Consider the following 24,777-nt stretch of genomic DNA (forward strand, 5'->3'; position numbering starts at 1 on the left):
TCAGTCACACTGGTCCTCTTACTATTCCTCAGATACTCAGGGGACGCTCCTGCCTCAGGGCGTCTATACCTGCTGTTCCCCCTATCAGTAATGCCCTCTCCCCAGACACCTGCTTGACTAGCTCCCTCAGTTCTGCCAGGTCTTGAAGAAAAAATCACCTTTTCACACACACAAAAAAGCCATCTTGCTGGTCAGGACTTCCCAGACCACTCTTTCCAAAATTCCAGTCTAGCCCTAACATTTCATATCCACCTTCCATGCTTTAGTTTTATCCTTAGTCTTTATCATTTTCAAACATACTGTATATTTACTTACTTCTCTTGCTTACTGTCTGCTCACTAGAATGTGAATGCTGGGAGGGTAGGGCTTTCATCTGTTTTGTTGTTCACTTCTCCACTCCAGCACCTGTAACATGCTAGGCACATAGCAGACACTCAATAAATATTTGATGAATGAAAACAGATTAGAAAATAGAAAGTCAAAGAAACTAAGTGAGTTTCCCCAAAATGATATGGTGTAGTGGCATCAGAGCTAAAACCAAGACTGGTCTTCTGATCCACATGCAGTTTGGAGCCCAGTTAGGCCAGAATCAGAAAAAGTAAGTAATGTTCTCAAATAAAACTCAGCTAAATAAGGTACTTTTATGTAATTTGCAATTTTAAAATAATTTTTTCATCAGTTACTATATCATAGAGGATGAAGAGCAGTCCTTCCCTTGGACTGTCTCCAAGCAGAGGAATAATGAGAATAAGTTACAGAACTTAAAATAAACCCAGGTGTTTCTGGACCTCAGATTCTTAATGTCCACAATGAAGGGACTATGTCATTTCAGAGCTCTTCACAGCTCTAATCTTGAATCCATCTCATGGATGAATGAAATGCCTGGTTTTCTTTGTAATTTGTTCAGTTCTATGCATACAAGGTATGCAGTTTGTTCTGTAGATAAACTACACATGGGTATTTCCGAAACTCTCCTTTTATCATCATTACCATCTGTTTGATTCTTTCCCCTACATTTGTGCAAAACATAGGCTTGTCATCTCACTGTGTTATATAGCAGGATCAGCAAGCATGTCAAGGATCTGATCTCATGTAGCCTCTGCTGCAAGGAAGCTCTCACCACTGCCTCCTCAGAGTTATCCAATGGGCAAATAAACCAGAAGGCAGGACCACTTAAGGCCGGGGAACTAAGTAAGCAATAATGGTGTCTGGCGATCAGGAAAGGAAGTGTTTGTACAACATGGCCTAGCACTCTTTGCCACTCTGAATTAAATCTGCATGTAGTAATCAGACCTAAAAGAAGTGCACCAGTAAGTCAGGCCACTGGTTATCCAGCTCTGTACAAGTTTTGGTAAAGAAGGTTAAATGCAGTGTTTGGCATTGTATCTCAGCCTGGTTCATTTCTTCGTTAAAAATTCCCTCTGTAAAGAGTAAAATACAGTTATCTTGAGGTGGTGTCCATATTCTTAAGAATAGGAGGCACCGCCCCAAGCTCCTTTACACATACTAGCTCTTAAATACACAACTTGAGTAAGATTTATAATTCTCATTTCTATTATATGCTGCACATGGCTTATGATAAAGTGAACCTGCAAATGATGGCAAGATAGAACAAGTCTGCAGAAGTAAGAATGGCAAGTTAATTACAGAAGTTGGGATCCTATCAGTAATTTAAACCAAAGCATTTATTTGAAAACAAAATAAAACAAAACACCAATGCCCTCAGTCACCTTCTTCTTATTCCATTCCCATTTGCTCCAGAAGGAATTAATCTCTTTATTTCTCCTTACCCTTAAGCACTTTTATATATCTGCACATGGGTTAAAGGCAGTTCTATTAATTTCTTTGTTTGGACAGAAATTTCCTTAATTTACTATAATCATTACTGCTGTCACTATGCCAGTCCGGTATGTTTGGACTTCACAGATAAGTCTTGCAGTTTCCAAAACACCATCCCATCCTTACTGTGTTTATTCTTGAATGACTTTTCACTGGGAGATAGTATAATTATCTTTTACAATATAACTACAAATGGGATCCTAATAACAAGTTTACTGTTTGTTAATTTGTGTTAGTTATAGGTGTACTGTTATATTTTCCTGTGATATTTCATATCTGGTCTTGTGAACTGTTACTAGTATTTTTCTTCCATGTGTATTTTACCTACCAACTTGATTGTGAACTGCTTAAAGATAGAAACTGTGTTGTGTAAGCATTTCACGCATGCTAGCTCAATGAATGATCACAAATAATTGGGAATTTGGTTAGACATCTCATCTGAACAGTCCCTGCCCTGATACTACCCTGGAACATTCATCCCTTGGCCACATGCTTTGATGAGCACATGTCTGTGTCTCCCACTTAAGTACTTACATAAGATGCTACTGAGTACCTGACTTCAGACCTACAGAGTCTGTTTTTTTGTTGGTTTGTTTGTTTTTTGAGACAGGGTCTCAGTCTGTTACCCAGGCTAGAGTGCAGTGGCTAGACCTCAGCTTTCTGCAGCCTCAATCTCCCAGGCTCAGGTGTTAGCCTCCTGAGTAGTTGGGACTACAGACACAAACCATCATGCCCAGCGAATTTTTGCATTTTTCATAGAGACAGGATTACTCCATGTTGCCCCGGCTGCTCTCGAACTCCTGGGCTCAAGCAATCTGCCTGCTTGGGCCTCCCAAAGTGCTGGGATTACAGGCGTGAGCCACTAGACCTGGCCCCTGCAGAGTCTTTATCAAACAGGAGTGAATATTAGGAGACTGGGGAAGAATTCTCTTTGATTTTAACCCTGGTGTTAACACTTTAGCGATACAACTATGGATCCTCCAGGAAGACTATGTTTTTGCTGTATCAGTGCCACCTATTAGGAATTGTTCCATAAGAGAGCATGAGAAACTCTCTGGAGTTCAAAAAGTCAAAATGACATCCTTGCTAAAAAATCTCTTTATGGTTTGAGTTCCATAGTTACAACCAGGAATCTCTGGGAATTTGGTCTCCAAGCTATTCTCAGAGCATGTGTTGCATACATTCTGCAAGGCCCTTGGGGGATGGAGCAGGCCTAGTTTTCGGTTTTCAGCAGTGTTTGTTATCTTCACAGTCAAATGGAACACTGGAATGTGATATTTACTCAATTTTGCTCATTTTTCATTCAGTATTTATAATTTTTAATGTGGCAGGTCTTCTAAAAAACCAACAAAAAAGCTCTGATTTTGTGAATTTAGTTTCTATAACAAATGAGAGCAAGAAACTTCTCACCCCTGAACTCCATCCCTGGCTGTTATCCTTCACTTTGTGTTCTTACTCTTTCCTAAGTAAATAAGATACAACATTTATTGATCAGAGCATTTTATGGTTAATTCACTTTTCAATTTTCAAAAATACCATTTGGTTTCTTACCTACAGAGCTATAATACCAGAATTCACTCAGTATATGTGTAAGAATTACTGCTCCCATTTTCTGAAAGAAATAGAAATAGGACTAAGAGCAGTGATTTCCTTGTGTTAAAGAAAAATTATTCATGACACTGTTGAAGACAATAGAGAGGACTTTATTCAAGGGAGGCTATGTGAACAATACAAGGATGACTGCAGTGGAGTCTTGCAGTGGGGGAGAGAGATTGGACTGGGGTCTGACTCCGACAAGGACAAGTAGGGATTTATAGCCAAGGAGCAGGGTGTGGGGGTCAGTAGATGGAAAATTACTAAGTGGAAACTCAAAGGTAAGGGAGATTCTTGCTAGACCAACTCAGCAGAATTCTTGCTGAAGGCAGGCCAGGATGATTAGATGTCGAGGGTAATCAGATACCAAGGGTGGAGGATTTTTGTTAAACTTTAGCTGGATTCTTGCTCAAAATGGATTCTATAAGGACAGAGAGGGAAGCCCAAGGTCAGGCCCATTTGAGCAGGGGGCTCAGGGAAGTCTGATTAGAGTTAGTTTAAGGAGAGTCTTTGTCACCTGCTAAAAAGAAGAATTCGTTTTTATGGCTCAGAATAATAGTATAATCATAGCAAGAGATGACTTGTCTACATCCATTTTATAATAATTCAGAAATCTTGATAATTTCTTAAAAAAAAGAAGCATTTATCAGAGTCATAAATGTTGCTGTTTATATGCTTAAGTAGTAGTATATCAGAATTAACAGAATGGAACAATTATTTAATGTGCAGGATAGTATATTCCAAATTATTTCATATTATGGAAATCAAAAATATTCCATAGTCCTTAAGCCATGTCTTTTTTTTTTTTTTTTTTTTTTGAGGCAGAGTTTTGCTCTGCTTGCCCAGGCTGGAGTGCAATTGCATGATCTCGACTCACTACCACCTCTGCCTCCTGGGTTCAGGCGATTCTCCTGCCTCAGCCTCCTGAGTAGCTGTGATTATAGGCGTGCACCACCACATCTGGCTAATTTTGTATTTTTAGTAGAGATGGGGGCTTTGCCACGTTGGTCAGGCTGGTCTCGAACTCCTGACATCAAGTGATCCACGCCCCCCTCAGCCTCCCAAAGTACCTTAAGCCATTCCTTTTGAGACTCTGAAGAAAGCGTACGTTCCTAATGTTTTTGGTTTGGATTATCAGTTCATGGCAGAGCAGTGCCTTAATTGATCTTGGTCGTGACCCCTACTAGCTGTTCAATCATGAATCCTCCAGTACTTTTTATCTGAATAATATGGAGATCCTTTCTTCGTACTTTGTTAGACAACTTTTCTAGATTGGTTTCCAATAGTAGCAAAAGAGAAAATCCTTTAACCCATCTTTTCCAGAATTAATCTTTTCTGGTCACTTCATTTGCAAGAGTGAAGTGAATATTGAAAATACCGAAGTGAGCTTCAGTCATTTATAAGAATTGTTTAAAGAAGGCAATCGTCAATTACTTTTTTCCCATGGTTGTATTGCTGAGAGTAGTATCTGTATTAGTCTCTTAAGCAAGATTTTAAAGAATCCTACTGTTGTCCCCACCTTTATTTTCAAAAGATAAACTTAAAATTTACATTTTTTTTTTTTTTTTTTAAGAAGGAGTCTCGCTCTGTTGCCCAGGCTGGAGTGGCCGGATCTCAGCTCACTGCAAGCTCCGCCTCCCGGGTTCACGCCATTAAAATTTACATTTTTAAAAATTTTTTTAAAGTAAAATTTTAAATGACTCAACAGGCCATTAGATTCCATCTAAGGATGAGATTGAATTCGCGATCTCAGGTTCTCAACATACAATTGGCCTTACCTATTGTTAATGAAACTTGCCTGCATGTAGGGCTGCATGTTGCAGAACTTAAATGGATCAGTAAAACTATTTATAAATCCAGACACCTTTATGAAGATGTTTCCTTGGTTTCACTTATGTAGGCCTACAAAATGATCAGTTGTAAGGAACTGAAGGAAGTAAACACTTGAATGTACTCAAACGTCTAGGCTTTGCTGAACATTACATGATTAAAAAGCAGCCAAGTTCAATGCAGACTGAGAACTGCTGACAGTGGAGAAAATGAGACCCAGCATGGCAAATAATGTTTCATACATTGACTTGTAAGCCTGGTCTCCACCCTGTACTCAACCCCACTCTCACCCTGTTTTGGAGGGGAAAGGAATTATCTAGTTAAAAACTGAATCTATAGGACAACCTGTCTCTCCTGAGGCAACTGACTTATGCTAATTCTTGCTTAGCTGAGTTTCTTGAGTTTAGCAGAGGAGATCACTGTCACCCACACCCTCTTTAAATCACCCTCCTATGGGACCATTTCTACACAACAAAGGCCTCATTCATTCATTTATTCCAAAACATATTTATTGAGTGCCTTCTGTGTGTCAAGGACTCGCGCTTCAGTGGTGAATAAACAGATAAAAATACCTGCCCATCAGGAACTGATATTCTAGTGTGATTACTGCTAGGAGTGTGTCTGAGTTGAATTGAGGCACAGAAGTAGATGTGTCTGAGAGGCCTCAGGAGTTTGGTAATGGGGCTGTCCAACCTGTTTCTTTGTCCTCCAACAGGCTTTATTACCTGTGCGGGTATGGTAGTAAGTCTGTTTTGTGTTCCTTTAAAGGAATACCTGAGGCTGGGTAATATATAAAGAAAAGAGGTTTATTTAGCTCACAGTTCTGCAGGCTGTACAAGAAGCATAGTGCCAGCATCTGTTTCTGGTGAGGGCCTCAGGCTGCCTCTATTCATGGCCAGAAGGTGAAGGGGAGCCTGTGTGTGCAGAAATCACATGATAAGAGAAGCAGCAAGAGAAAGAGGGAAGATACCAGACTCTTTTTAACAACCAGCTCCCATGGGAACTAATAAATCAAGAACTCGCTCACCCCTGAGGGAGGACATTAACCTCTTCATGAGAGATCAGCCCCATGACCCAAATACCTCCCATTAAGCCCCACCTCCAACATTAGAGATCAAATTCCAACATGAGATTTGGAGGGACAAATATCCAAATCATAGCAGGAAGAGACACTCCCTCCTATGAAAACACAAATTTGAAGAACAGTTGTCTTCAGTGTTATACAGACTGCTTTATGATTGCATATAAGAGAATTCTGTTTATAATTTGGTCTAAAATTATAATGTCATGTCAGACCTCAATCATTTTAACTTAAGGCAGTTATTCTAGCCTTTGAATACATTTTTCCCCTGAATATTCGTAGTGTTGTGTGACAACTATCGAAAATATTTTAATATTCCATTTTATCAGTAAAACATATGCCGGACTTTTTAATAGGCAGAGAGTAATTTGGTAGTATCAGTCCTCTTATCCTTTAAAGTCCCTTCATGCTCTAGAATTTTAATTCAGTGATTCCTTGTAGAAGCTGTGCCTGCCCAACACAATAGGCAGAGATATTGCAGAGAATGTCATTTTGATACTCTGAGAAGAACATGTAATTCCCATCCCTTGATTTTAAATGCAATTAAAGAGCCATAGTTTTTCAGAAGAAAGAGTACTCTTCGGCCTAACGGGTAGTAATTGCAGAGGTTTGGTCCTTAATCTGTCTTCAGGGTAGTTATTCGTGGTTACTAGATGTTATAGGGATGTGCTTCTGAACATTGGTTTAGTTTTTATGGGTCTTGAATTTCAGATTGTGACATAAAACAGTTTTCTAGTACGTGGTGCCAGTGATTTAATTATTAGAAGCCAGAAAGTAATAGGCCATTCCTCATGTTTGCTGACGACCCCAGGCTAAACCTCCAAGCTGTATTTAGGACAGTGAATCGGGTTCCAGGGCTAGTTCACTCAGCCTTCAAAATGATTTTTTACCCAACCCAGTCTTCTCATGGGCCCCTTTGTACACATACCTGAAGTTCACTTGTTTTCTGTTTTTGAGGCACTAATTGTAACTACGTAATCAGATGTCAGTTTGGTAGTCTAGAAACTCAATTTGAAGAAAATGAATAATAATGTTGTTAGTCATATTCTTTTTAATGGTGTTTCAGGAAGTGTTTGAGATCGATGAAAGGGTACTCTTTTATGTGATCTAACGAAGAAGCCTCCCACAGTTGTGGGCAGCATTTTTCGAAAAGAGTAGCCAGGTCCAGTGAAAAGCAAATCTAGTACCATTAGTCTTTGAACTTTAATGGAATTAGCCAGATTTCCTGAAATAGTCCTAGAAGACTATCAAAAGCCCTAGGGGAGCTAAACTTGATCGAAAATATTATAGGAACTTGATCATATATAGCTTAGACCTCTGTAGCATAGGCTGCTAAATTTCCCAGGGGAGAAATGTCATCGGGTCACCTTTCAAAGAGTCATTGTTGATGGTTATGAATTCAAAAGATAAGCTTGAGGTTGAAGAGAAGTGACTTTGTGTTTTAGGGACAAAGTCTTAACAAAGTATTGTCTAAATTTGTATTTGAGGATATTAGAAATCCAGAAAACCACCATTTCTGGAACTATTCTGGGATGGCACTTTCTCAAGTTGGAGCCAAGAATGGTGGAATTATCAGAAAGCAAAGGATTTCTTGATGACTTGACCAGCAACTATTAGAGGACAGCCTTCTCAGTACTGAAGGTTGTGTTCTATATTTTCATCATCTGCTGGGTCCCAGGCACTGTGCTAACTTTGGGTATGTAGTGGTGAACAAAACAGATGTTCTCCCTGAATTTATGGAGTGGATAATCTAGTGGGGGTGACACACATTATTAAATAAGCAAATAAGCCAAAGTTTAATTACACTTTGTAACAGATACTATGAAGGAAAAGAGCAGATATGATTTGGGAGTGCTACTAGAGTTTTGGTCATAAGAGAAGACCTAAGGAAATGCATTTGTTTGATGGTTTACCAGTATTTTAGATGTAATTTCTGCTTTCACAGAACTTTAGTAAGCTGCACAAGGGAAAAAATACTCATCTTCTGTAATTCCTCCCAGTTTCTTAAGCCACTCAGCAAATGTTGACTACGGTTTTGTGGATTCATTTTGTGTTGTCCATTTTCCTTTAGGGAATCCTCCCTCTGTCTAATTTGGATTCAGAATCTAAATCTTTATGAGTCTGTAACAATACCTAGCCATTACCAGTCTATAGTCAGTGCTCATATAATTGTTGAGTGAATTAGTGAAGGTTACAAATTGAGTGTGGTTTCTCAGTTAGAAGTGCTCTCCCAATTATCTGAGGGAACCACAAACCTTCTCTTTTCCCATTATGCCCCTCCTTCTTAACACAAGTGTTCCCAGCATTCTCTCCCCAAGAGTAATACCCTATGGCCCCAGGGTTCCATCTATCTCTTTTCTACAGATAACTCCCAAACCTACAGGTTCTAACCCTGTTTTCTCTGCAGAGTATCAGTCCTCACCCCAATTTCTTACTGCTTGCCAGTCCTCTCCACTAAAATGTCCTCCTGAAAACTCAGACCTGTGTGTGCAACTCTTCTCCCTTTGCCTCCTTGAGTCTTTAGAGGTCACCTTCTCAGAGAGTCCTCCCCTGGTCCCTACACTTAAAACTGCAAGCTACTCTCCATACTCACTCCCTAATCACCTTCCATGCTTTTTTTCCCCCATAACACTTATTCATCATTCTCCACACTTAACTGATTTTATTTTCTATATCCACCCTCTCACTCTCTTTTTTTTATAAGAATTAAGCTCCCTGAGGACAGGATTTTTTTTTTTTCTGTTTTGTTCACTGCTGTGTCCCCCAGTGCCTGTCATGTGGTAGGAATTCACTAAATGTTTATTGAATTAATGAATATTTAATGTTCAGGCATTATATATATACATATATGTAATATATCATAATGCTTCTATTGCATTAGGAGACAGTGAACAAGTCAGATGTTTACACTGATCTGCACTGTCACTGTGAATGTAACAAATATGGACTGATCCAGGTGTTCCTGATGGTGACCCAGATATCAAGAGCATCTTTGACCATAGGTGATGTGATTTTCTGAAATGATACACAATTCTTGATTGAATTCAGACAAAAACCATACTCCCAGAAAAGTGGAATGGTGGTGAGAATGGATTCTGAAGCCATGCTGCTTAGGTTTGAATCTCTCCGGCCATTTGCCAGCTGAGAGGCTAGTCACATGATGTCTCCATGTTTCATTTCCCCATCTACAAAATAGGAATAATAATAATTCTTCCTCATTTAGGAGCTTGTTACAAGAGTTAGATGAGCAGTGTTTAGCACACAGAAACACTAAGTGTTTCTTAAGTAAATTATTATTCAGTAGTTTCATTCCTGGAAATTTAGGGTATATTAAACCCATGTAAAAGTACTTTATATTTAATTGTAAAACAGTGAGCTTCTAGACTAATTTAGTAATAATCAAATTTCTTTTTAACCTGCATAAATTATATGAGATACAAGACAGTTGTCATATGGGACTATCCCTGTGTGTCACAGAACAACCAGCAGCCCTGGCCCCTGCTCACTAAATTTTAGTAATACCCTTCAATCATCATGACCACTTAGAGTGCCCTGGAAGGTTGGTGGTTTTTACATACACTGTTCTAGTGAGGCCCATACATTTGTTCTGTGACATCATTATAGATCATCTATCTAGACAAGCTCTCCTTCTCTGAATCCTCATTGCCCAGTGTCCACAATACCCTTATCACAGTGAACAAATTCTGCTCTGTCACAGTTGAACTTGTGCTATCTCTTTTTTCCCCTCCCTGCCTTTGGACACTTCCCATCCTACATCTCTCCTGTCAGAGGAACTGTTTTTAATTTATTTCAGCAAAAGGAATACATGGTGGTGGCTAGAAGCTCTTTGCCCCATGCATGTATTTTCCCTTAAGCCTCCAGAAAGATTCTTCAGTTTGGAAGTACTTACCCCATCTGCAGTTTGACTGTTAACTCACTCAGCGTTCTTCCCACTTATGAGTGAGGGGCTCTAGTTTTACCACCCTCTCCTACCAGCTTCAATTTCACCCCACCTCAATTTTTGCCAGCCACTTCTTAAGGGAGCCAAACCTCATTTCTAAAAGTCTTTTAACATTATTCAATTAAATGGAACATTTATAAATTGGTTATAAGGGGAAAGATCAATATTGGAGTTCCCATGGAAGGTTTCTAAGAAGAAGTGGGCCTCAGAGAATTAATAGAATTGAACCAAGTAGAAAACTAGACTAGGCAGAAAAGAGCAGGAAAGGAGGGGGTTTGTTTGTTTGCCAAGCAGGGGAAAAAAATACTAACAGAAATGCAGTGCATGGTGTGTAGGGATGGTCAAAACCAGGACTCAGATTGAAAATTAGAGGTAAGAATGGCTGGCCAGGCGCGGTGGCTCACGCCTGTAATCCCAGCACTTTGGAAGGCTGAGGTGGGTAGATCGTGAGGTCAGGAGATCGAGACCATCCTGGCTAACATGGTGAAACCTTGTCTCTACTAAAAATACAAAAAATTAGCCAGGCATGGTGGTGGGTGCCTGTAGTCCCAGCTACTTGGGAGGCTGAGGCAGGAGAATGGCGTGAACCCGGGAGGCAGAGCTTGCAGTGAGCCAAAATCGTGCCACTGCACTCCAGCCTGGGAGACAACAAGACTCCATCTCAAAAAAAAAAAAAAAGAATGGCATAGTAGAGTTAACTTAGGGAAGTTCTTAGAAACCACAGTAAAAACATGGCATTCTGCCATTTCCTTGTTCATTGTATTCCCACTTCCCTTGTTTTTCCTTGCTTTCTTTCTTTCTTTTTTGAAGGTGTCTGTCATGGTCCATGCGTGAGTGGATATTTATTTACCTTCCATGCCCCACACATGCGTATCCCACACCCCAGGGGATTCGGGCACATATTCAGCAGCACTACCTGTCACCAGCCTACTTTACACAGAGAAAGGTACCTCTTTTTAGGATTAGTGTTTGATTCTGAATAGAAATCTCATTATTTATGCTTCTTTGCAAAGTACTGGTGAAGTCTTACCACTTTTTAATATTAAACTTTGTGTAAAATTTTTAGATATTTAATTGTTTATGGTCAAGGTTCTGGCTTGTGTGTTAGTCATCTCCCAGCTAACAGTCTCTTGGCAGGCCATGCTTAATTCAGTTATTGCATGTTAACAGGTTGTTCGAAATTCCACATTGCCTAGAGTTTTCCCACCTCCAATGTCCAGACACTTTTTCTGGCTTCTCCAACCCTTCTGGGCATTCAGAATCATAGTTTACTGCTCATGTTTGAAGCCATTTAGCTCTTTCCTTTTTATTTGCCTGATTAATTTTGAATTTGAATTAATCATATTTTATACCCTTTTCCTGACTCAGTTCAGTGTTTATCTCATTCTTGTTTACTCAGAAAGCCCAGAACATAAGATTTGAACCATTTTTGCAGTGCCCAAATGTGTGCTGATGGAAGAGTGAACCTTTAACGTTTTCACTCCAGTACTATTCCATTTGGTTCTATTTTTCCTAAATAAGTCATGGTCTTTTTTTCATTAAGTATACATTTACAAAAATGGTTCATCAGTCTGCACATAACTCAGCTCTCACAGTTCCCTGATCTAATGTTGACCATGTTCTGTTTTGTCATAAAACCCATGAGTTTACTGCTTTCTCTTTACTAGAGCCCTGCGTATTAGCAGTGAAGACCTGGTCCTTAATGAAAGTGTGTGGTCCATCCTCAGTGTTTCACATCCCTGCCTGTGTTTTCCTTCAGGAGACCTTCCTTTCCTTCCCATCTAAGCCAGAGTCTTCTCTGTTTCCGCAGTTAAAACTTGATCTGATAGTTTTTATTCACACTGACGGGCAAGTTGTAGGCAATGATTGAAGGTGCCTTTCTTCCCAGGGGTGGCCGGAACTCAAAGCCTTAAAGTAAAGGGTAGCAGGAGCTTCATCTGCCACGATTAAGAGGAGTTTCGGGGGCTCTCTGCTGCTCCTGGGTGCGTACTGGGTGTATAAACAAATGCCCAGCCACCCAGGGGAGGGACGTGCGAAGACCGTGAGTTACCATGAGCTGGTGGCCCTCCTTTAATTTTGTTAAAATTGTGTCCTCCTTGAATTAAAATCATTAGAGCCTCATCAGTAATGATGAGATTGCCTCACTAACTGTCCAAGGGTATTAGTACTAAGCTACCCAAAGAACCTTTTATAATGTCTCATAGAGTAGACCAGAGAATGTTGCTGTGACTCCTTTATCCTTTATAGAGGTGTGGCTGTGTTGGGACTCCTAATGGCATGTTACCCCAAACGCTGAACTGTCCAACTTGTCAAGGAGCTTCCTGACTTCAGCTTCAGGCATTCACATGCTATCTGGTAGAGTCGTCTTCTAGCAATGCTGATAGTTTGCTTGGTCCAGAATTTGTTACCTTCAGAAGAAGAGTGTGAGGAAGAGATCCCATTTTAAAGCCACCTAGACCAAACCTAGCCTGAGTCTCCTTCTGGTTGGGCTTAAGATGACAATGCCATTCCAACCATGGCTAGGAACTCCCGAGTCTTGGAATCAGATCACAGCTTTACATGTTCCTCAAAGCATCTGAGCTTATATTCCCAGGTTTTCCATCTCTTCTTCATATGTAAAGCTTTTAAAAACTCCAGTTATCAGTTTAAACTATAACAGGCACATGGGCTCTAATGACTTCTGCAGGTGGTTTGGGCTGTATTAGAGAACCTAGTCTTGATCTTAAACTGTCATCTGGATTCTGAGTTAATCCAGGAAACCCGTAAAAATTAGTAATGTGTATTGCATGTCTCTGATACATGTGTTTTCCATTATTTGGTCTTCCACAGTGCATGCGCATACACACACACACACACACACACACACACACACACACACACAGCCCTTCAGTTTTTCTAAAATGGGGAGAGAGGGACTATGGTTCCAAAAGGAAATGACTGGTGTGGCGCCTTGAAATCTGAACTTAGTCACGTGTTCTAAATGAAATGACTCCAAGCACATTAACAAGATTTCTTTCTTTCATCTCCTACTTTTTGGAAAACACTGTGATGAGAAACATTGGCTAACTTATAGACTTTCAAATGTATTTCTGTAAAGATAAGTAATAGCCATTGCAAAGCAGCTGTACTTGTGAAATTGGAGTTAAGCTTCCATAACAGTGGTCTTAAAGAATAGATAGGGTTAGGTAATACATAGCAGCAACCAGCTGTTCTTCATCCCTGCTGAGGCTGGGAAAGAAGGAAATTAACTTCAACTATAATGGAAGAGATTTTCAAGACTGGTAATGGGAAATTTATCATCAATGAAGACTATTTTAAACATTGGAACAAATGAGTGACCAACAGAAGTGGAGGAATTATGCATTCTGTTGGATTTAAAATATCATCTGCTCAAGGCACTTAGAATTGGTAGATTAGAACTGTCTAGTAATTTTTAACTTTTGGGGGTCACAGACCCCATTCAGAATCTGATGGCCCCTCTCTCCAAAAACATGCACACACAAAACTTTGCATACGATTTCAGGGAACTTACAGGCTCCCTGAAGTCTATAAATTAGACCCAAATTTAGGATACCCTGGACTAGATGATCTCCAAAATCCTGTTTTACCTCCCTAAGTGACAAGCTCCACAGCGTAGTTGTCCCGTACATGACAATGGAATCTGAAGATCAAGTGTCAGACTTTGGATTTTCTTCCTCCAGATTTGTAATGCTTGGCATGCTCAGTGTCAAAGTTAAAATTAAAAAAAAAAAAAAGTAGAATAGAAATAATTCTACATTTAAATTCAATTCTTTGTCTTGAAAAAGCCAAACATTTAATTTTAAAAATCATTGGTTGGCTGTGTGTCATCTTCGTAGAAAGGCAGTACAGAATGAGGCTGTTGCCAGCAGTTCTTCCCCAGCCCCACACCCCGCTCTGGATTCATGGATGAAAATGCCAAACTCAGATGCCTTGTTACCTACTCAGAATTCTTCCATGTTCACACATCTTTTTACTGTATTGCTGTGATTATTCAGCTGGGCTTGAAAAATATTATCTATTTATAATTTTCTCATCAGTTTTATGTCTAAGTTTCATTGACTACAAGTTGGAAAATGACCACCCAGAATTACAAATCAGGGAGTAATTTAGTCCTCTCCCTAAAATCAAAAGCTTTTATCCTTGTAGGAAGTAGGAGTGGAATATAGTCTGTGTGTGTATTTAAACTCATGATAATAGTTACCCCTTATGTAGAAAGCATGACTCCGCATGGTTTTCCCGTTCCCTCTGCACATACTCTCTAGCTCACCTTCAAGTTCTAGAGACTCCCTTTAATTCCATGTTGGAATTGTACTTGACACTTTGTGCCTGGAATCAGGAACTCTGGAAATAAAGATCTCCTCAATATGGAAGAGAAGTGATCTCTGGAAAAGAGTATAATTGTCAGATGTCTATAACTTCAGTTTTCACTGTACCTTGCGCTTCTAATGGCAAACCTTTACATTCGTAGTTGGAAGTGTCTTAATGAAGTCAGAAATATTACTGATGAATAGGAGCTAAGCACACTTGGCCAGTATCTCCTTACCATTCGCATGGAATGCCGGTCCTTTTGACAGTTGTTTCTTCCCATTGTTGAAGGCAGGAAGGAGGACTTAGGAATTCTCTGTATTCCCCACTAAAAACCCCTTCTGTTCCAGTTGCCCTAACCAGAGTAATACACTGCACGGAAAGCATGCAAGATATACGATGTCTGTGGACAGATGCTCTGTGGCGTTATTAACCCTGGCAGTTGCTTTAGCCCTTGTTTAGTCAATGGAGGTTGTTTGGGAGCTAGAATTGGGAGAGGACAGGCCATCCTGGCACCCCGCCCACCTGTAGCTCTGCTTAGTGACTGAGAGTCCCTTTGTACCCTTGAAAGTTTATTGACAGTTCACATGCCTAAAACACATTTCTCTCTTTCTGGGGCTGAAGCTTATGGCAGAGATGCACATTCTATTGAATATTTATTCTTTGTGTGTATTCCTGTCTGCAGAGAATGTGATCAATGGGCAGGACTACGAAGTGATGATGCAGATTGACTGTCAGGTGATGGACACCAGGATCCTCCACATCAAAAGCTCATCAGTTCCTCCTTACCTCCGAGATCAGCAGAGGAATCAAACCAACACCTTCTTTGGCTCCCCTCCTGCAGCCACAGAGGCAGCCCACGCTGTCAGCACCATCCCTGAGTCATTACAATAGTACCCTGCAGCTATGCTGGAAAACTGAGCGTGGGTCTGCCAGGCTGAAGAGCAGGTGAGCGAAATGCTGCTTTCTGCCTTGGTGGCAGGCAGAGAACTGTCTCATACTAGAATTCAAGGAGGAAAGAAGAAGAAATAAAAGAAGCTGCTCCATTTTTCTTCATCTACCCATCTATTTGGAAAGCACTGGAATTCAGATGCAAGAGAACAATGTTTCTGCAGTGGCAAATGTAGCCCTGCGTCCTCCGGTGTTACCTGGTGTAGATTTTTTTTCTGTACCTTTCTAAACCTCTCTTCCCTCTGTGTTGGTTTTGTGTTTAAACAGTCATCTTCTTTCAAATAATATCCACCTTGCCATTTCACTTATTGATTCATAAAGTGAATTTTATTTAAAGCTATGCCACACATGCATGTTCAAATGGTTTCCACTGATTCGATTTTTCATTCATTTAATGCAAACTCATTCTGGATATTGTCCTTATTTGAGAAAACACATTTCAAAACCAAAACGGCCAAAAACACTCCAAAAACAGTCAAAACAATTTGGAGCTTTCTAAAGGAAAAACTCCCAGTTGGTAAAGTTTATCTTTACTTAGGATTTGTGGCTCACACCTAAACAAAGGGGGTTAGGGAGTGTGTACAAATTTGAGAAAATAGAAGGGTAAGGGAAGGGCCAGTGGTGGGGTTTGAAGAGAGGAGATAGCTCCATTAATACACATGTTTAAAAGATGGAAAGTTTGATGTGATTGCAGTATGAGATTAAAGCCACAGCTATTGTTTATTTTGAGGACTCTAGGTCACCAAGTATCAGCACACAAACTTATATTTTCTCTTTACTAATCTGGTATAGGTCCTCATGGACCACAGGACAAAGCTTTCATTTTCATTCATTCTTCTATTGAAATTATACCAAAATCAGCTGAGGAACATGGAAGTAACTTTAGACTTAAACAAGACAAAAGCTTTTTCACTGGAGAATTGACAAGTATTTGCTCCTTAAAACAATCCTGATTACTGAATGTGGATTCTTGCTGAGGGAATGCATCCCATAATATGGCAACGATTTTCAGTTTCTCGAATGAAAAGACAGTGAAGGAATTAAATCTTTTGTCCTCCCATGGTTAAAAAAAACAAAAAAAAAGTTGTGTTCATTTGTACTGTACTATGCCTCTTTTTTTTTTTTTTACCATAGTAGACAATTATGTTTCATTTGATAAATTCATAGAAATGGATCTGAGACAGTGATGTCCTCTCTAATGTTCTGCCTTCAGTTTCTAAAGTGAGTCTTCCTCCCTCTCCTACAAAACTTTCCCATTTTTTGATGTAACTCATCTACAAACACTGTTTCTTACCCCCATTGACTTGCCTTTGTCAGATTTATTCTTGTTCCACACTATAGCAATCAGTTTCTCTTCTTGCTTGCAAGAAAGGGAAAGAGAAATTATAGCAACCTCTCAAGGATTATACATAGCTAGCTAGTTTTCTGCCTGTGAAATTAGGCCTGGCTCCTAAACAATTTTAAAGAACCATCAGCACTTCTAACTCTCTGGACTGGTGCCTCTTTGTCCAAGCTAGTTAAATGCTTTCCAAGGAAATCAGTTCAACTTTTGTGAGTGGGGGGAAAAGGAGGGCTTTATTGTTGTATGACCTGGGATTCTGGAGTTTGAAAAGTGCTAATTAACCTTCCTCTTTTTGCACATTACAAACTTTTTTAAGTCAGTGCAGCACTTCCCTTAGATTTGGCTATCCTGGGTGATTTTCAGACAAGAACCATTTTCCCTGGGGACCATTCTTCTAATGGGTGCCAAGGAATGTAAGGCAAATGCCCAGAAGACCTTCAGGTAACTGGGCAGCCTTATCATGGGATATTTCTACTGACTCTGCCCCTTCCCATTACTGTAATATGAATTAGCCACACCAGAGGCTATGACCATGGCTAGTAGACAGTGGCAACGTAGTCATCCCCAAGCTGCTCATCTGCTGGAACTGTCATACGTTATTATCATGGTCAGTGTAAACCTGGTTTGTGTGGGGTGGTTATAAATAGAGTTTCCCTCCTCTCCATGACATAGAATCACAGGAGAAGGACCTATCTCATGGCCTTGTTCTTAGCGCTTCACTTTTACTTCATCTCTCGATTCCCAGCTTTTTCTGTGATCATTTTACCAACTCCTCAGATGGAAGATTTTGGTTATGTCATATTCACCAACATTAGTCCCTGTCTTCCGGGTGAAAAGGTGGGTAGCGGTTGGGAGGGAGTCTCCACTGAAGAGCAGGAAGGTAGTAGCAGGCCGGCAGCCCTGCCACAGAACTAGGGGTGCCTGTGAGGTGCTGCCCAGAGCAGCCTGGGAGCTTTGCCTTCTTTTCTGTCTCACTATCCCTTCTGCTCTTTGTCATTGCCTGTTCTTGAATGGATCTTTGAGATGAGGGAACAGGATTCTCCTAAGGGTAGAGTTTCAGGAAATGAGTGAAAGGAAATTGACAAATGCAAAGAAGTAGTCTACTTTTTAAATTGCTGGCAAAGCTATAATGAATCCTAGGCACAATCGTCATTTTTATTTTAATGTTTGTATGCACAAGGCCCTTTAGGAAATAAGTTGCCATGCCAGATTATTATTATTATTATTATTATTATTTTGTGGTGGGATTGCCTTTTGGGGGTTGCAGCCAGAAATTGTGGGTAATATGTGTATTTTTTTATTTATTAAATTTTAAATGGGATTTTGCAAGCTTATTAGACAATTAGATAAACTCATGGAGGAGGCAGGTCCTCCTGTTATTAGATGATTTTGTGCTCTTTGAGCTGACAATGATACAGTCTTGAGAAGTAATGGTGGAGGCTGATGGGAACAGTCTTTCTGCAAGTCCCAAATTTTTAAGGCTTAATGGAAGTAAGTGGATGTTTCCTCATGTTAACTACTGAGTCAGATGTTAGGAGCTTGTCCCTTTGGGGTTGACTTATGTCCAGCAGTACAGGGACACAGCTTCGTTAGAGTGTTAGTGTCAACTAACTCCAAAGTTAGGAGTTAATGTGAAAGGATCAACCTTGAAACAAATCTGTTGTTTGCCATGCTTGTAGTATAGATATTTCACATTGAGTTTTGGGTGGGATTTGTGTTTTCACAAGTAAAAAATCCCCCATAATTATAAAACTCAGACCATAATTATAAAACTCAGAGCATCATCTAATTTAAAAACAAAAAAATGACTACAAGTTCCAGCACAAAACTGGCATTTCTTTGCCATTTCTTGCCAGTAAGAAGTAGACATGGAGGTATTTGAAAGCAATGTTATGTGAGTCATTCTTAAGCGTTCCAAGTAAATTTAGAAACAGACGAGGAACTTGGGATTCAAATTGATTTTTCAAATCATTTTTTAAAGAGACATCATCCTGATTAAATCCTCTTGGCCTGACCCTTCCTCCCCAGTGTGTATTCCCCAGTAGTCACCGCAGCAAGATGCTGGTGAGACTGCCGTGGCAGCATTTAACATTGTTAAAACTGGAAAACTCTCAAGCTCTTTGCCACTTTGCTACGATTTTTTGATTCTTGCCATTTTACTACGCTCAGGTTGTGAAACTTGACAGAAATGTATTACAGGAAAAACTTGTAATTGTATTTGACTTTCTAACACATTGCAAAGTTTCAAAGTGACTTTCACTTTCAACAACATATTAGAAGTAACCACTTTTGCTTTCACAGCCTGAAGAGCTAGAGCCTGATCCGATGCCCCCTTTCACTCTGAAGTCATGGGAAATTTTCCAGCCATGAAAGCCTTCTTTCCACTGCATACTGATGGGCTGACTCAGCTTCCTTCAGCTGACTGAGATCTTTTCATTGGCTATTTGCTATTTCATACCAAGTAACTATTGGCTATTTCATACCAATTAACCTCTTAAATAAGATTGTTAATTGCCAAAATTGATAGACACTTATTACCATCTGTGGACTCCATATACCTTACCAAAAATGTTATTTTCATCAGTCTTGAGTCGTTCTAACTTACAGAAATTAGGATTGTTGCGCTAATATGAATACCAATTATAACTTTTAAAAACAAGAATAAAGCCTAAAAGATAGAGAATGAAATATAAGAAATGTTCATTCCCACCCCTAATAACATTTGGAAGTGAATATTCCCATTTCCTTCCACCCACAGGGACTGGAATTGATTTTTAATTTTCTAGGAAACAATACTGGACTATCCAAAAAGATGTTGCCAGAATCCGAAAGGAACTATGCTTGTAAAAGAAAAGCAGTTTTCTCCTACCTAAGAAAAAGAAAGTAAAGTGTGTTCTGTTCTTAGCTTTTTAATGACTAAGCTTAAAACAGTTTATTTTGGGTAAGACTAGAACTTTGGGCAGTTTGTTCTAATATCTGTGTTATTAGATGCAGTCGAATTTATGCAAAGAAGAATGACAAAGGTATCTGATTAGGAAATTTGATCTTACGTATGAATCCATGTCATGGCCAGCCACTGTCACACAGTAGGTGCCATTCTCAACATATTGGTTTGCTAACTTTAAGCATTAGGGATTTAGCACACTAAAATACTTTTAATTATTATTAGGCTTGGTAACTAAGGAGTAAATAAATCATAGTTTATCATTTGCCAAGGCCAACAAACAACACTGTTGTGCTGTTTGCTCTCAATGAAGTTGAATAAACCAGGAGGCTTGGCATATCCCCTTTATGTTAATCCCAGCTAGAGATTAGCAGGTTGACTTTCACAGCAATTGTATATTGGTCCATTTTAACTCATACTTGCCATAATTTCCAGGCCAGTCACCAGGACAGAGGAGATGATGGGGAAACAGAACTTTAGATGAAAACTACTATGCACTACTAGCCTTTGAGGCACTGGTTTCCTGTTACCACTTTGGCAAGTATGGCTGGTCTAAGTCCAGTAGGGCTTCATCCATGGAGCCGTTAGAACTGAGGAGGGAGTGTCAGAGATACCATTTCACCAGGATCTTTTTGCTCAGGTTGTACGCATGCCAATTGAAGAACGTGTTAAAGATGAGGAGGAGAGATGTACCATTCTCTCCCTTAATAATGATGTTGGTTTGCAAAACCTAAAGAAATAATAACAGCAGACTATTTCATACTTTCAAGCAAGTCTTTATAATATAATACCTGTTATTTCTCTAAAATTCAAATAAAGAATTTTTAAACTTACCTTGTTTTATTCTGTTTGTAGACAGAGAGAAAAAAGCCCCCAAATGAATCTTCAGTGTTGGGGGATTAGTAATGAGAAAGGAAGCCTGAAAAGCTTTGTGGCTTGTGTTACTGTTAAGATGAAACTGTTGAACTATTTTCCACTCTTCTCCCAAGCCTAATTAAGTAAAAATTTCCTTTATTTAAGTGTCCAGATATTTAAACTACAATCTTATCGAGGAAAAAAAAAAAATCAAAAAACCCATATTTTATCTTTCTATGTCTTCAGGAAACTGGGTTACTCAGTCACACATCTTGTCCTCACCAAAGGCCTCTTCCTAGCTTGCAATGGCAAATGCCACCACACTTGAAACTAGTCACTGCAGACTGACAGCAAGGGATCCGTCCAGGAGTAATTAATGCAGGCATTTGCTGAACACCCAATGAATGCCTCCGACACTGGTTTAACTATATTATCTTATTTCAATCTTCTCTACATCCTATTTTGTAAGATGGTTATTAATAAGTAATGGAGCTGGCCAGGTGCAGTGGCTCACGCCTGTAATCCTAGCACTCTGGGAGGCCAAGGCAGGTGGATCACTTGAGCTCAGGAGTTCGAGACCAGCCGAGCAAAATGGTGAAACCTTGTCTCTACAAAAAATACAAAAATTAGCCAGGCATGGTGGCGGGTGCCTGTAATCCCAGCTACAAGCTACATGGGGAGCTGAAGTGGGAGGATCACTTGAACCCAGGAGGTGGAGGTTGCAATGAACCGAGATCACACCACTGCACTCCCGCCTGGGCGACAGAGTGAGACCCTATCTCAAAATAAAAATAAAAAATAGTGGACCCAATATTTGGGCCCAGCCAATTATGTGAATTATTCACCACTATATTATTCCACCTCCTGATACATAGATCTGGCATAAGTTCATGCCCTAAAAGAGCTCACAGTCAGCCCATGGAGCCATATACATAAATTACAAAATGACAATAACATCAGGGTTCTCTGAGAGGCAAAACTGCATTTGTTTCAGAAGATACTTTAATGGACTTATTTAGAAAATGAGACCCACCACCCCCCGCCCCCCGCCATCTAGAAGAAGACCAACCTCAAATCACCTCTTCTGCAGAGAAAGTTAGCAGAGATTGGAGGGTAGAGAGTTGACAGCAGAAAAAAGGAATGGGACCAAGCAATAGGGCTGGAGACTAAAGCCCCTGAGGGGAGTGTTGTGAAAAGACCCCCTGGTGGCAGGAGGGCAAAGGACTTTTACAAACTGTGATGCTGAAATGCAAATCCTCTTCATTGCCCCAACTCTTCAGTAAAAGCAGATACACAGTTTTGTATCAATGTTGCCTTGGGAGTGAGAGACTGAGGATGGGACTCAATGTGGTATAACTAGTGAAGAAAAAGACAGCACAGCAAGATAATTCATACACTGAAGTGTCAGTGGACGTCAGGTGAAATAGGGCAATAAAAACTTGCTTCAACCCCCACCCCCCACCCTCAATCTTTATGGCATTGTCCCCCTGGGACTTCTCACTCTATGTGGGATATGGTTCAAGTCAATTTTTGAATCTCAAAGGGTAACCACAAATGACATTTGGGTTATATAATACATGGTATCAAAAATAGAGGGCTTCTTTAGCATTTACCCTGTAATTTACCTAACTGGTCCAATTTTGGTAGAGATTTAAATCCCTTCCAATGTTTAGCTCACCATAGGAAACCTATAGCATATTTCACTCCATCATATTCATTCAGCATGATCTGTACAAATGCCTAAAGAGAACCCTGCTCTTGGTTCAGTTCATAGTAGGAGCTGATGCTTATTGAAGACTTAACCTTCCAGGCATCATGCTAAGACTTTACAAGCATTAGCTCATTTGAGCCTTGCAGCAAGCCTTCATCATCGACATAATAATATTAATACCCATGTCTGTGAATTACAGATGAAGAAATAGTCACAAGAGATTAAATAACTTGCCCAGGATCTCACAACTAATACATAGCAGAGTTGAGATTTGAAATTAAGTCTGTCATGATTTTAAAGCCACATTCTTTCTACTATGCTACATCATGGTTCATCCTTTGAAGTCATAAAGAGACAAATGAGCGAGGAAGAAACCAAGCCACACAACACGGGCAACCAGGGTGTTGAAGCATGTTCAGGAAAGAGGGAGAGTCGCTAAGAGGCAAGGTCCAGCAGTACCCAAGGGTTTTCTGTGAGTGACTCAGAAGGCATAACCCAATGCTGGCTGCATGCAGAGCCCATGCTGGGCTGCTGCACCAATTCTTCTAGACCTCAGTCCTTGTCTCCATCTTGGATGAGTTTACCCAGTGGAGTGGATACAAGCTGGTTCCTCCATAATTGAAGATCCTAGGCTCTCCCAACTCTCCTACTCTACTCATACCCAAGAGCCCACCCAAGTGTGGCATCCAGCTCCATCCCAGGATGTATCCACCGTCTGCCTTGTGATTACAAGTTCTACTTCTATAGAAAGTTTTCGTTACAGAATTAACTGCTGCTGTGGATGCTGGACTATGAAAGAGAGATGCTTATGTAAGAGATCACTAATCTTCAGACTCAAAATTGAAATGGTTTGTTTCAGAAGTGAAGGACATATCTTTAAAATAAATACAACACACTGTATTAATAAATGGATCATCTTGTAAGATTGAGTGCAGCAGTGTCAGTCCTAAAAGCTGTATCCATTTAGAAGGGGGACCTTGCCAGGCTAACAGAAAATACTGTTGCCAATTATTTACGGTATGGTCCATATTTCTGCAAACATCAACTGGGTACAAAGGAAGAACAGAGAGCCTCAAAAGCCATCTCAGATGCTCCTTCCCTAGGTGTCCTGCTTGACTTCTGAAGCCTCCGAGGTTATCTCCATTGCCTGAGCACCTCATGGAGCTTCGATTCTTGGGCTGCATTTCTTCATAGTGGGCTAGAGGCAATGGCCCTGGAATTTAAACCTTTGCCACCAGTTCTAAGTGTTGTGTGAAGTTCCAACATCTATCATGGAGCTGTGGGAAACCATGTAGATGATGAACTAGACAACATCCTTGACATATCCTTCACATGTCTAGAGACATGAGTGATGTCTCTTCCCTGGGACTCTGTGGTCACCCTTCTGTCCCCACAGAAGAGTAAAGACCATTTCCAGGCGAGGGTAAGATTTCTGGTCAGCCTGAAAAAGAAAGTTCAGTTGGACACAAGCTGCTCTCAGGAGAGTTTGGGGGTGGGAAGTTCATGGCCAGCATCTTTGTCATGAGCCCAGATCTCACCCACTCACTTGGCTGCTGGCCCCAGGACATCAAACAATCCATTTCGCCATATTGTCTCTGGTTTTCTGGTGCTGCTGGAATTCTCCTCTGCTAAGCCACTCGTTCACATCAGATCAACACGTTGCCCCTTTCAGCCTGGCAGCCTTTAGGAAGACAGAATTACAGCAACCTCCACACATCCAGCTAGGCTGTTTCCATCAAATCGCCAGCTTGGGGGAGCTGGAAATTCATCTTAATTTAGACAATATGAGCAGGAAAGATGCTGAAACACTTACTCTCTTGTTTTAAATGGCTCTACAGGTCACCACTTAAGGGAGCACAACTAGAAGCACATTGCAAGTAGCAGCATGGTTGGGGCTGATTCCGTCTTCCCAGGATTTATCATCCAGCACAAGTGAGCAGGGCACAAACAGTCCAAAGAAGGAAAAGGCCACTCATAGAAAGATTGTTTTTGTCGCCATAGCAGCATCTCATACTTCTCCTTTCCTAACTCTCATCGCCTTTGCAATTACCGTTTAAACATTTATCATCCCTGTGGGACAGTGAGCTCCAGAAGAGCAGGAACCGTACTGATGTCTTGAATTTGATTTTTTTTCTCTAGTAGTGCTGTGGATATAGTGTGCTTGGGGCATGGTGGTTTGGGCATTTTAGGCTAAATCAGGATTTCGTTGAATTATTGAGCATTTAGAAAGCCACAAATATACACTGTCTTTTCAGGAGTGTGCATGATAAACTGGCATTTGTCACACTGCACTAGCTACCGCACCCTATGCGGATATTCACAGGGCACAGAAGTTGCAGGATGT

The 24,777-nt window shown here is 40.3% G+C and overlaps 1 protein-coding gene across 1 annotated transcript in view; it reads left to right on the forward strand.

Annotated features, from left to right (window-relative positions):
• Positions 1 to 20,700, forward strand: part of ATF6 (activating transcription factor 6) — a 245,648-nt gene extending 224,948 nt beyond the window's left edge. The window contains exon 16 of the mRNA XM_031935524.1: positions 15,316 to 20,700. Coding sequence (XP_031791384.1) covers positions 15,316 to 15,524 — 209 coding nt within the window. The 3' untranslated portion in view covers positions 15,525 to 20,700. The remainder of the gene's footprint in view (positions 1 to 15,315) is intronic.
• The last annotated feature ends 4,077 nt before the right edge of the window (positions 20,701 to 24,777 follow it).

Source organism: Piliocolobus tephrosceles, chromosome 1 (genome assembly GCF_002776525.5).
Source record: "Piliocolobus tephrosceles isolate RC106 chromosome 1, ASM277652v3, whole genome shotgun sequence".
NCBI classification, from domain to species: domain Eukaryota; kingdom Metazoa; phylum Chordata; class Mammalia; order Primates; family Cercopithecidae; genus Piliocolobus; species Piliocolobus tephrosceles.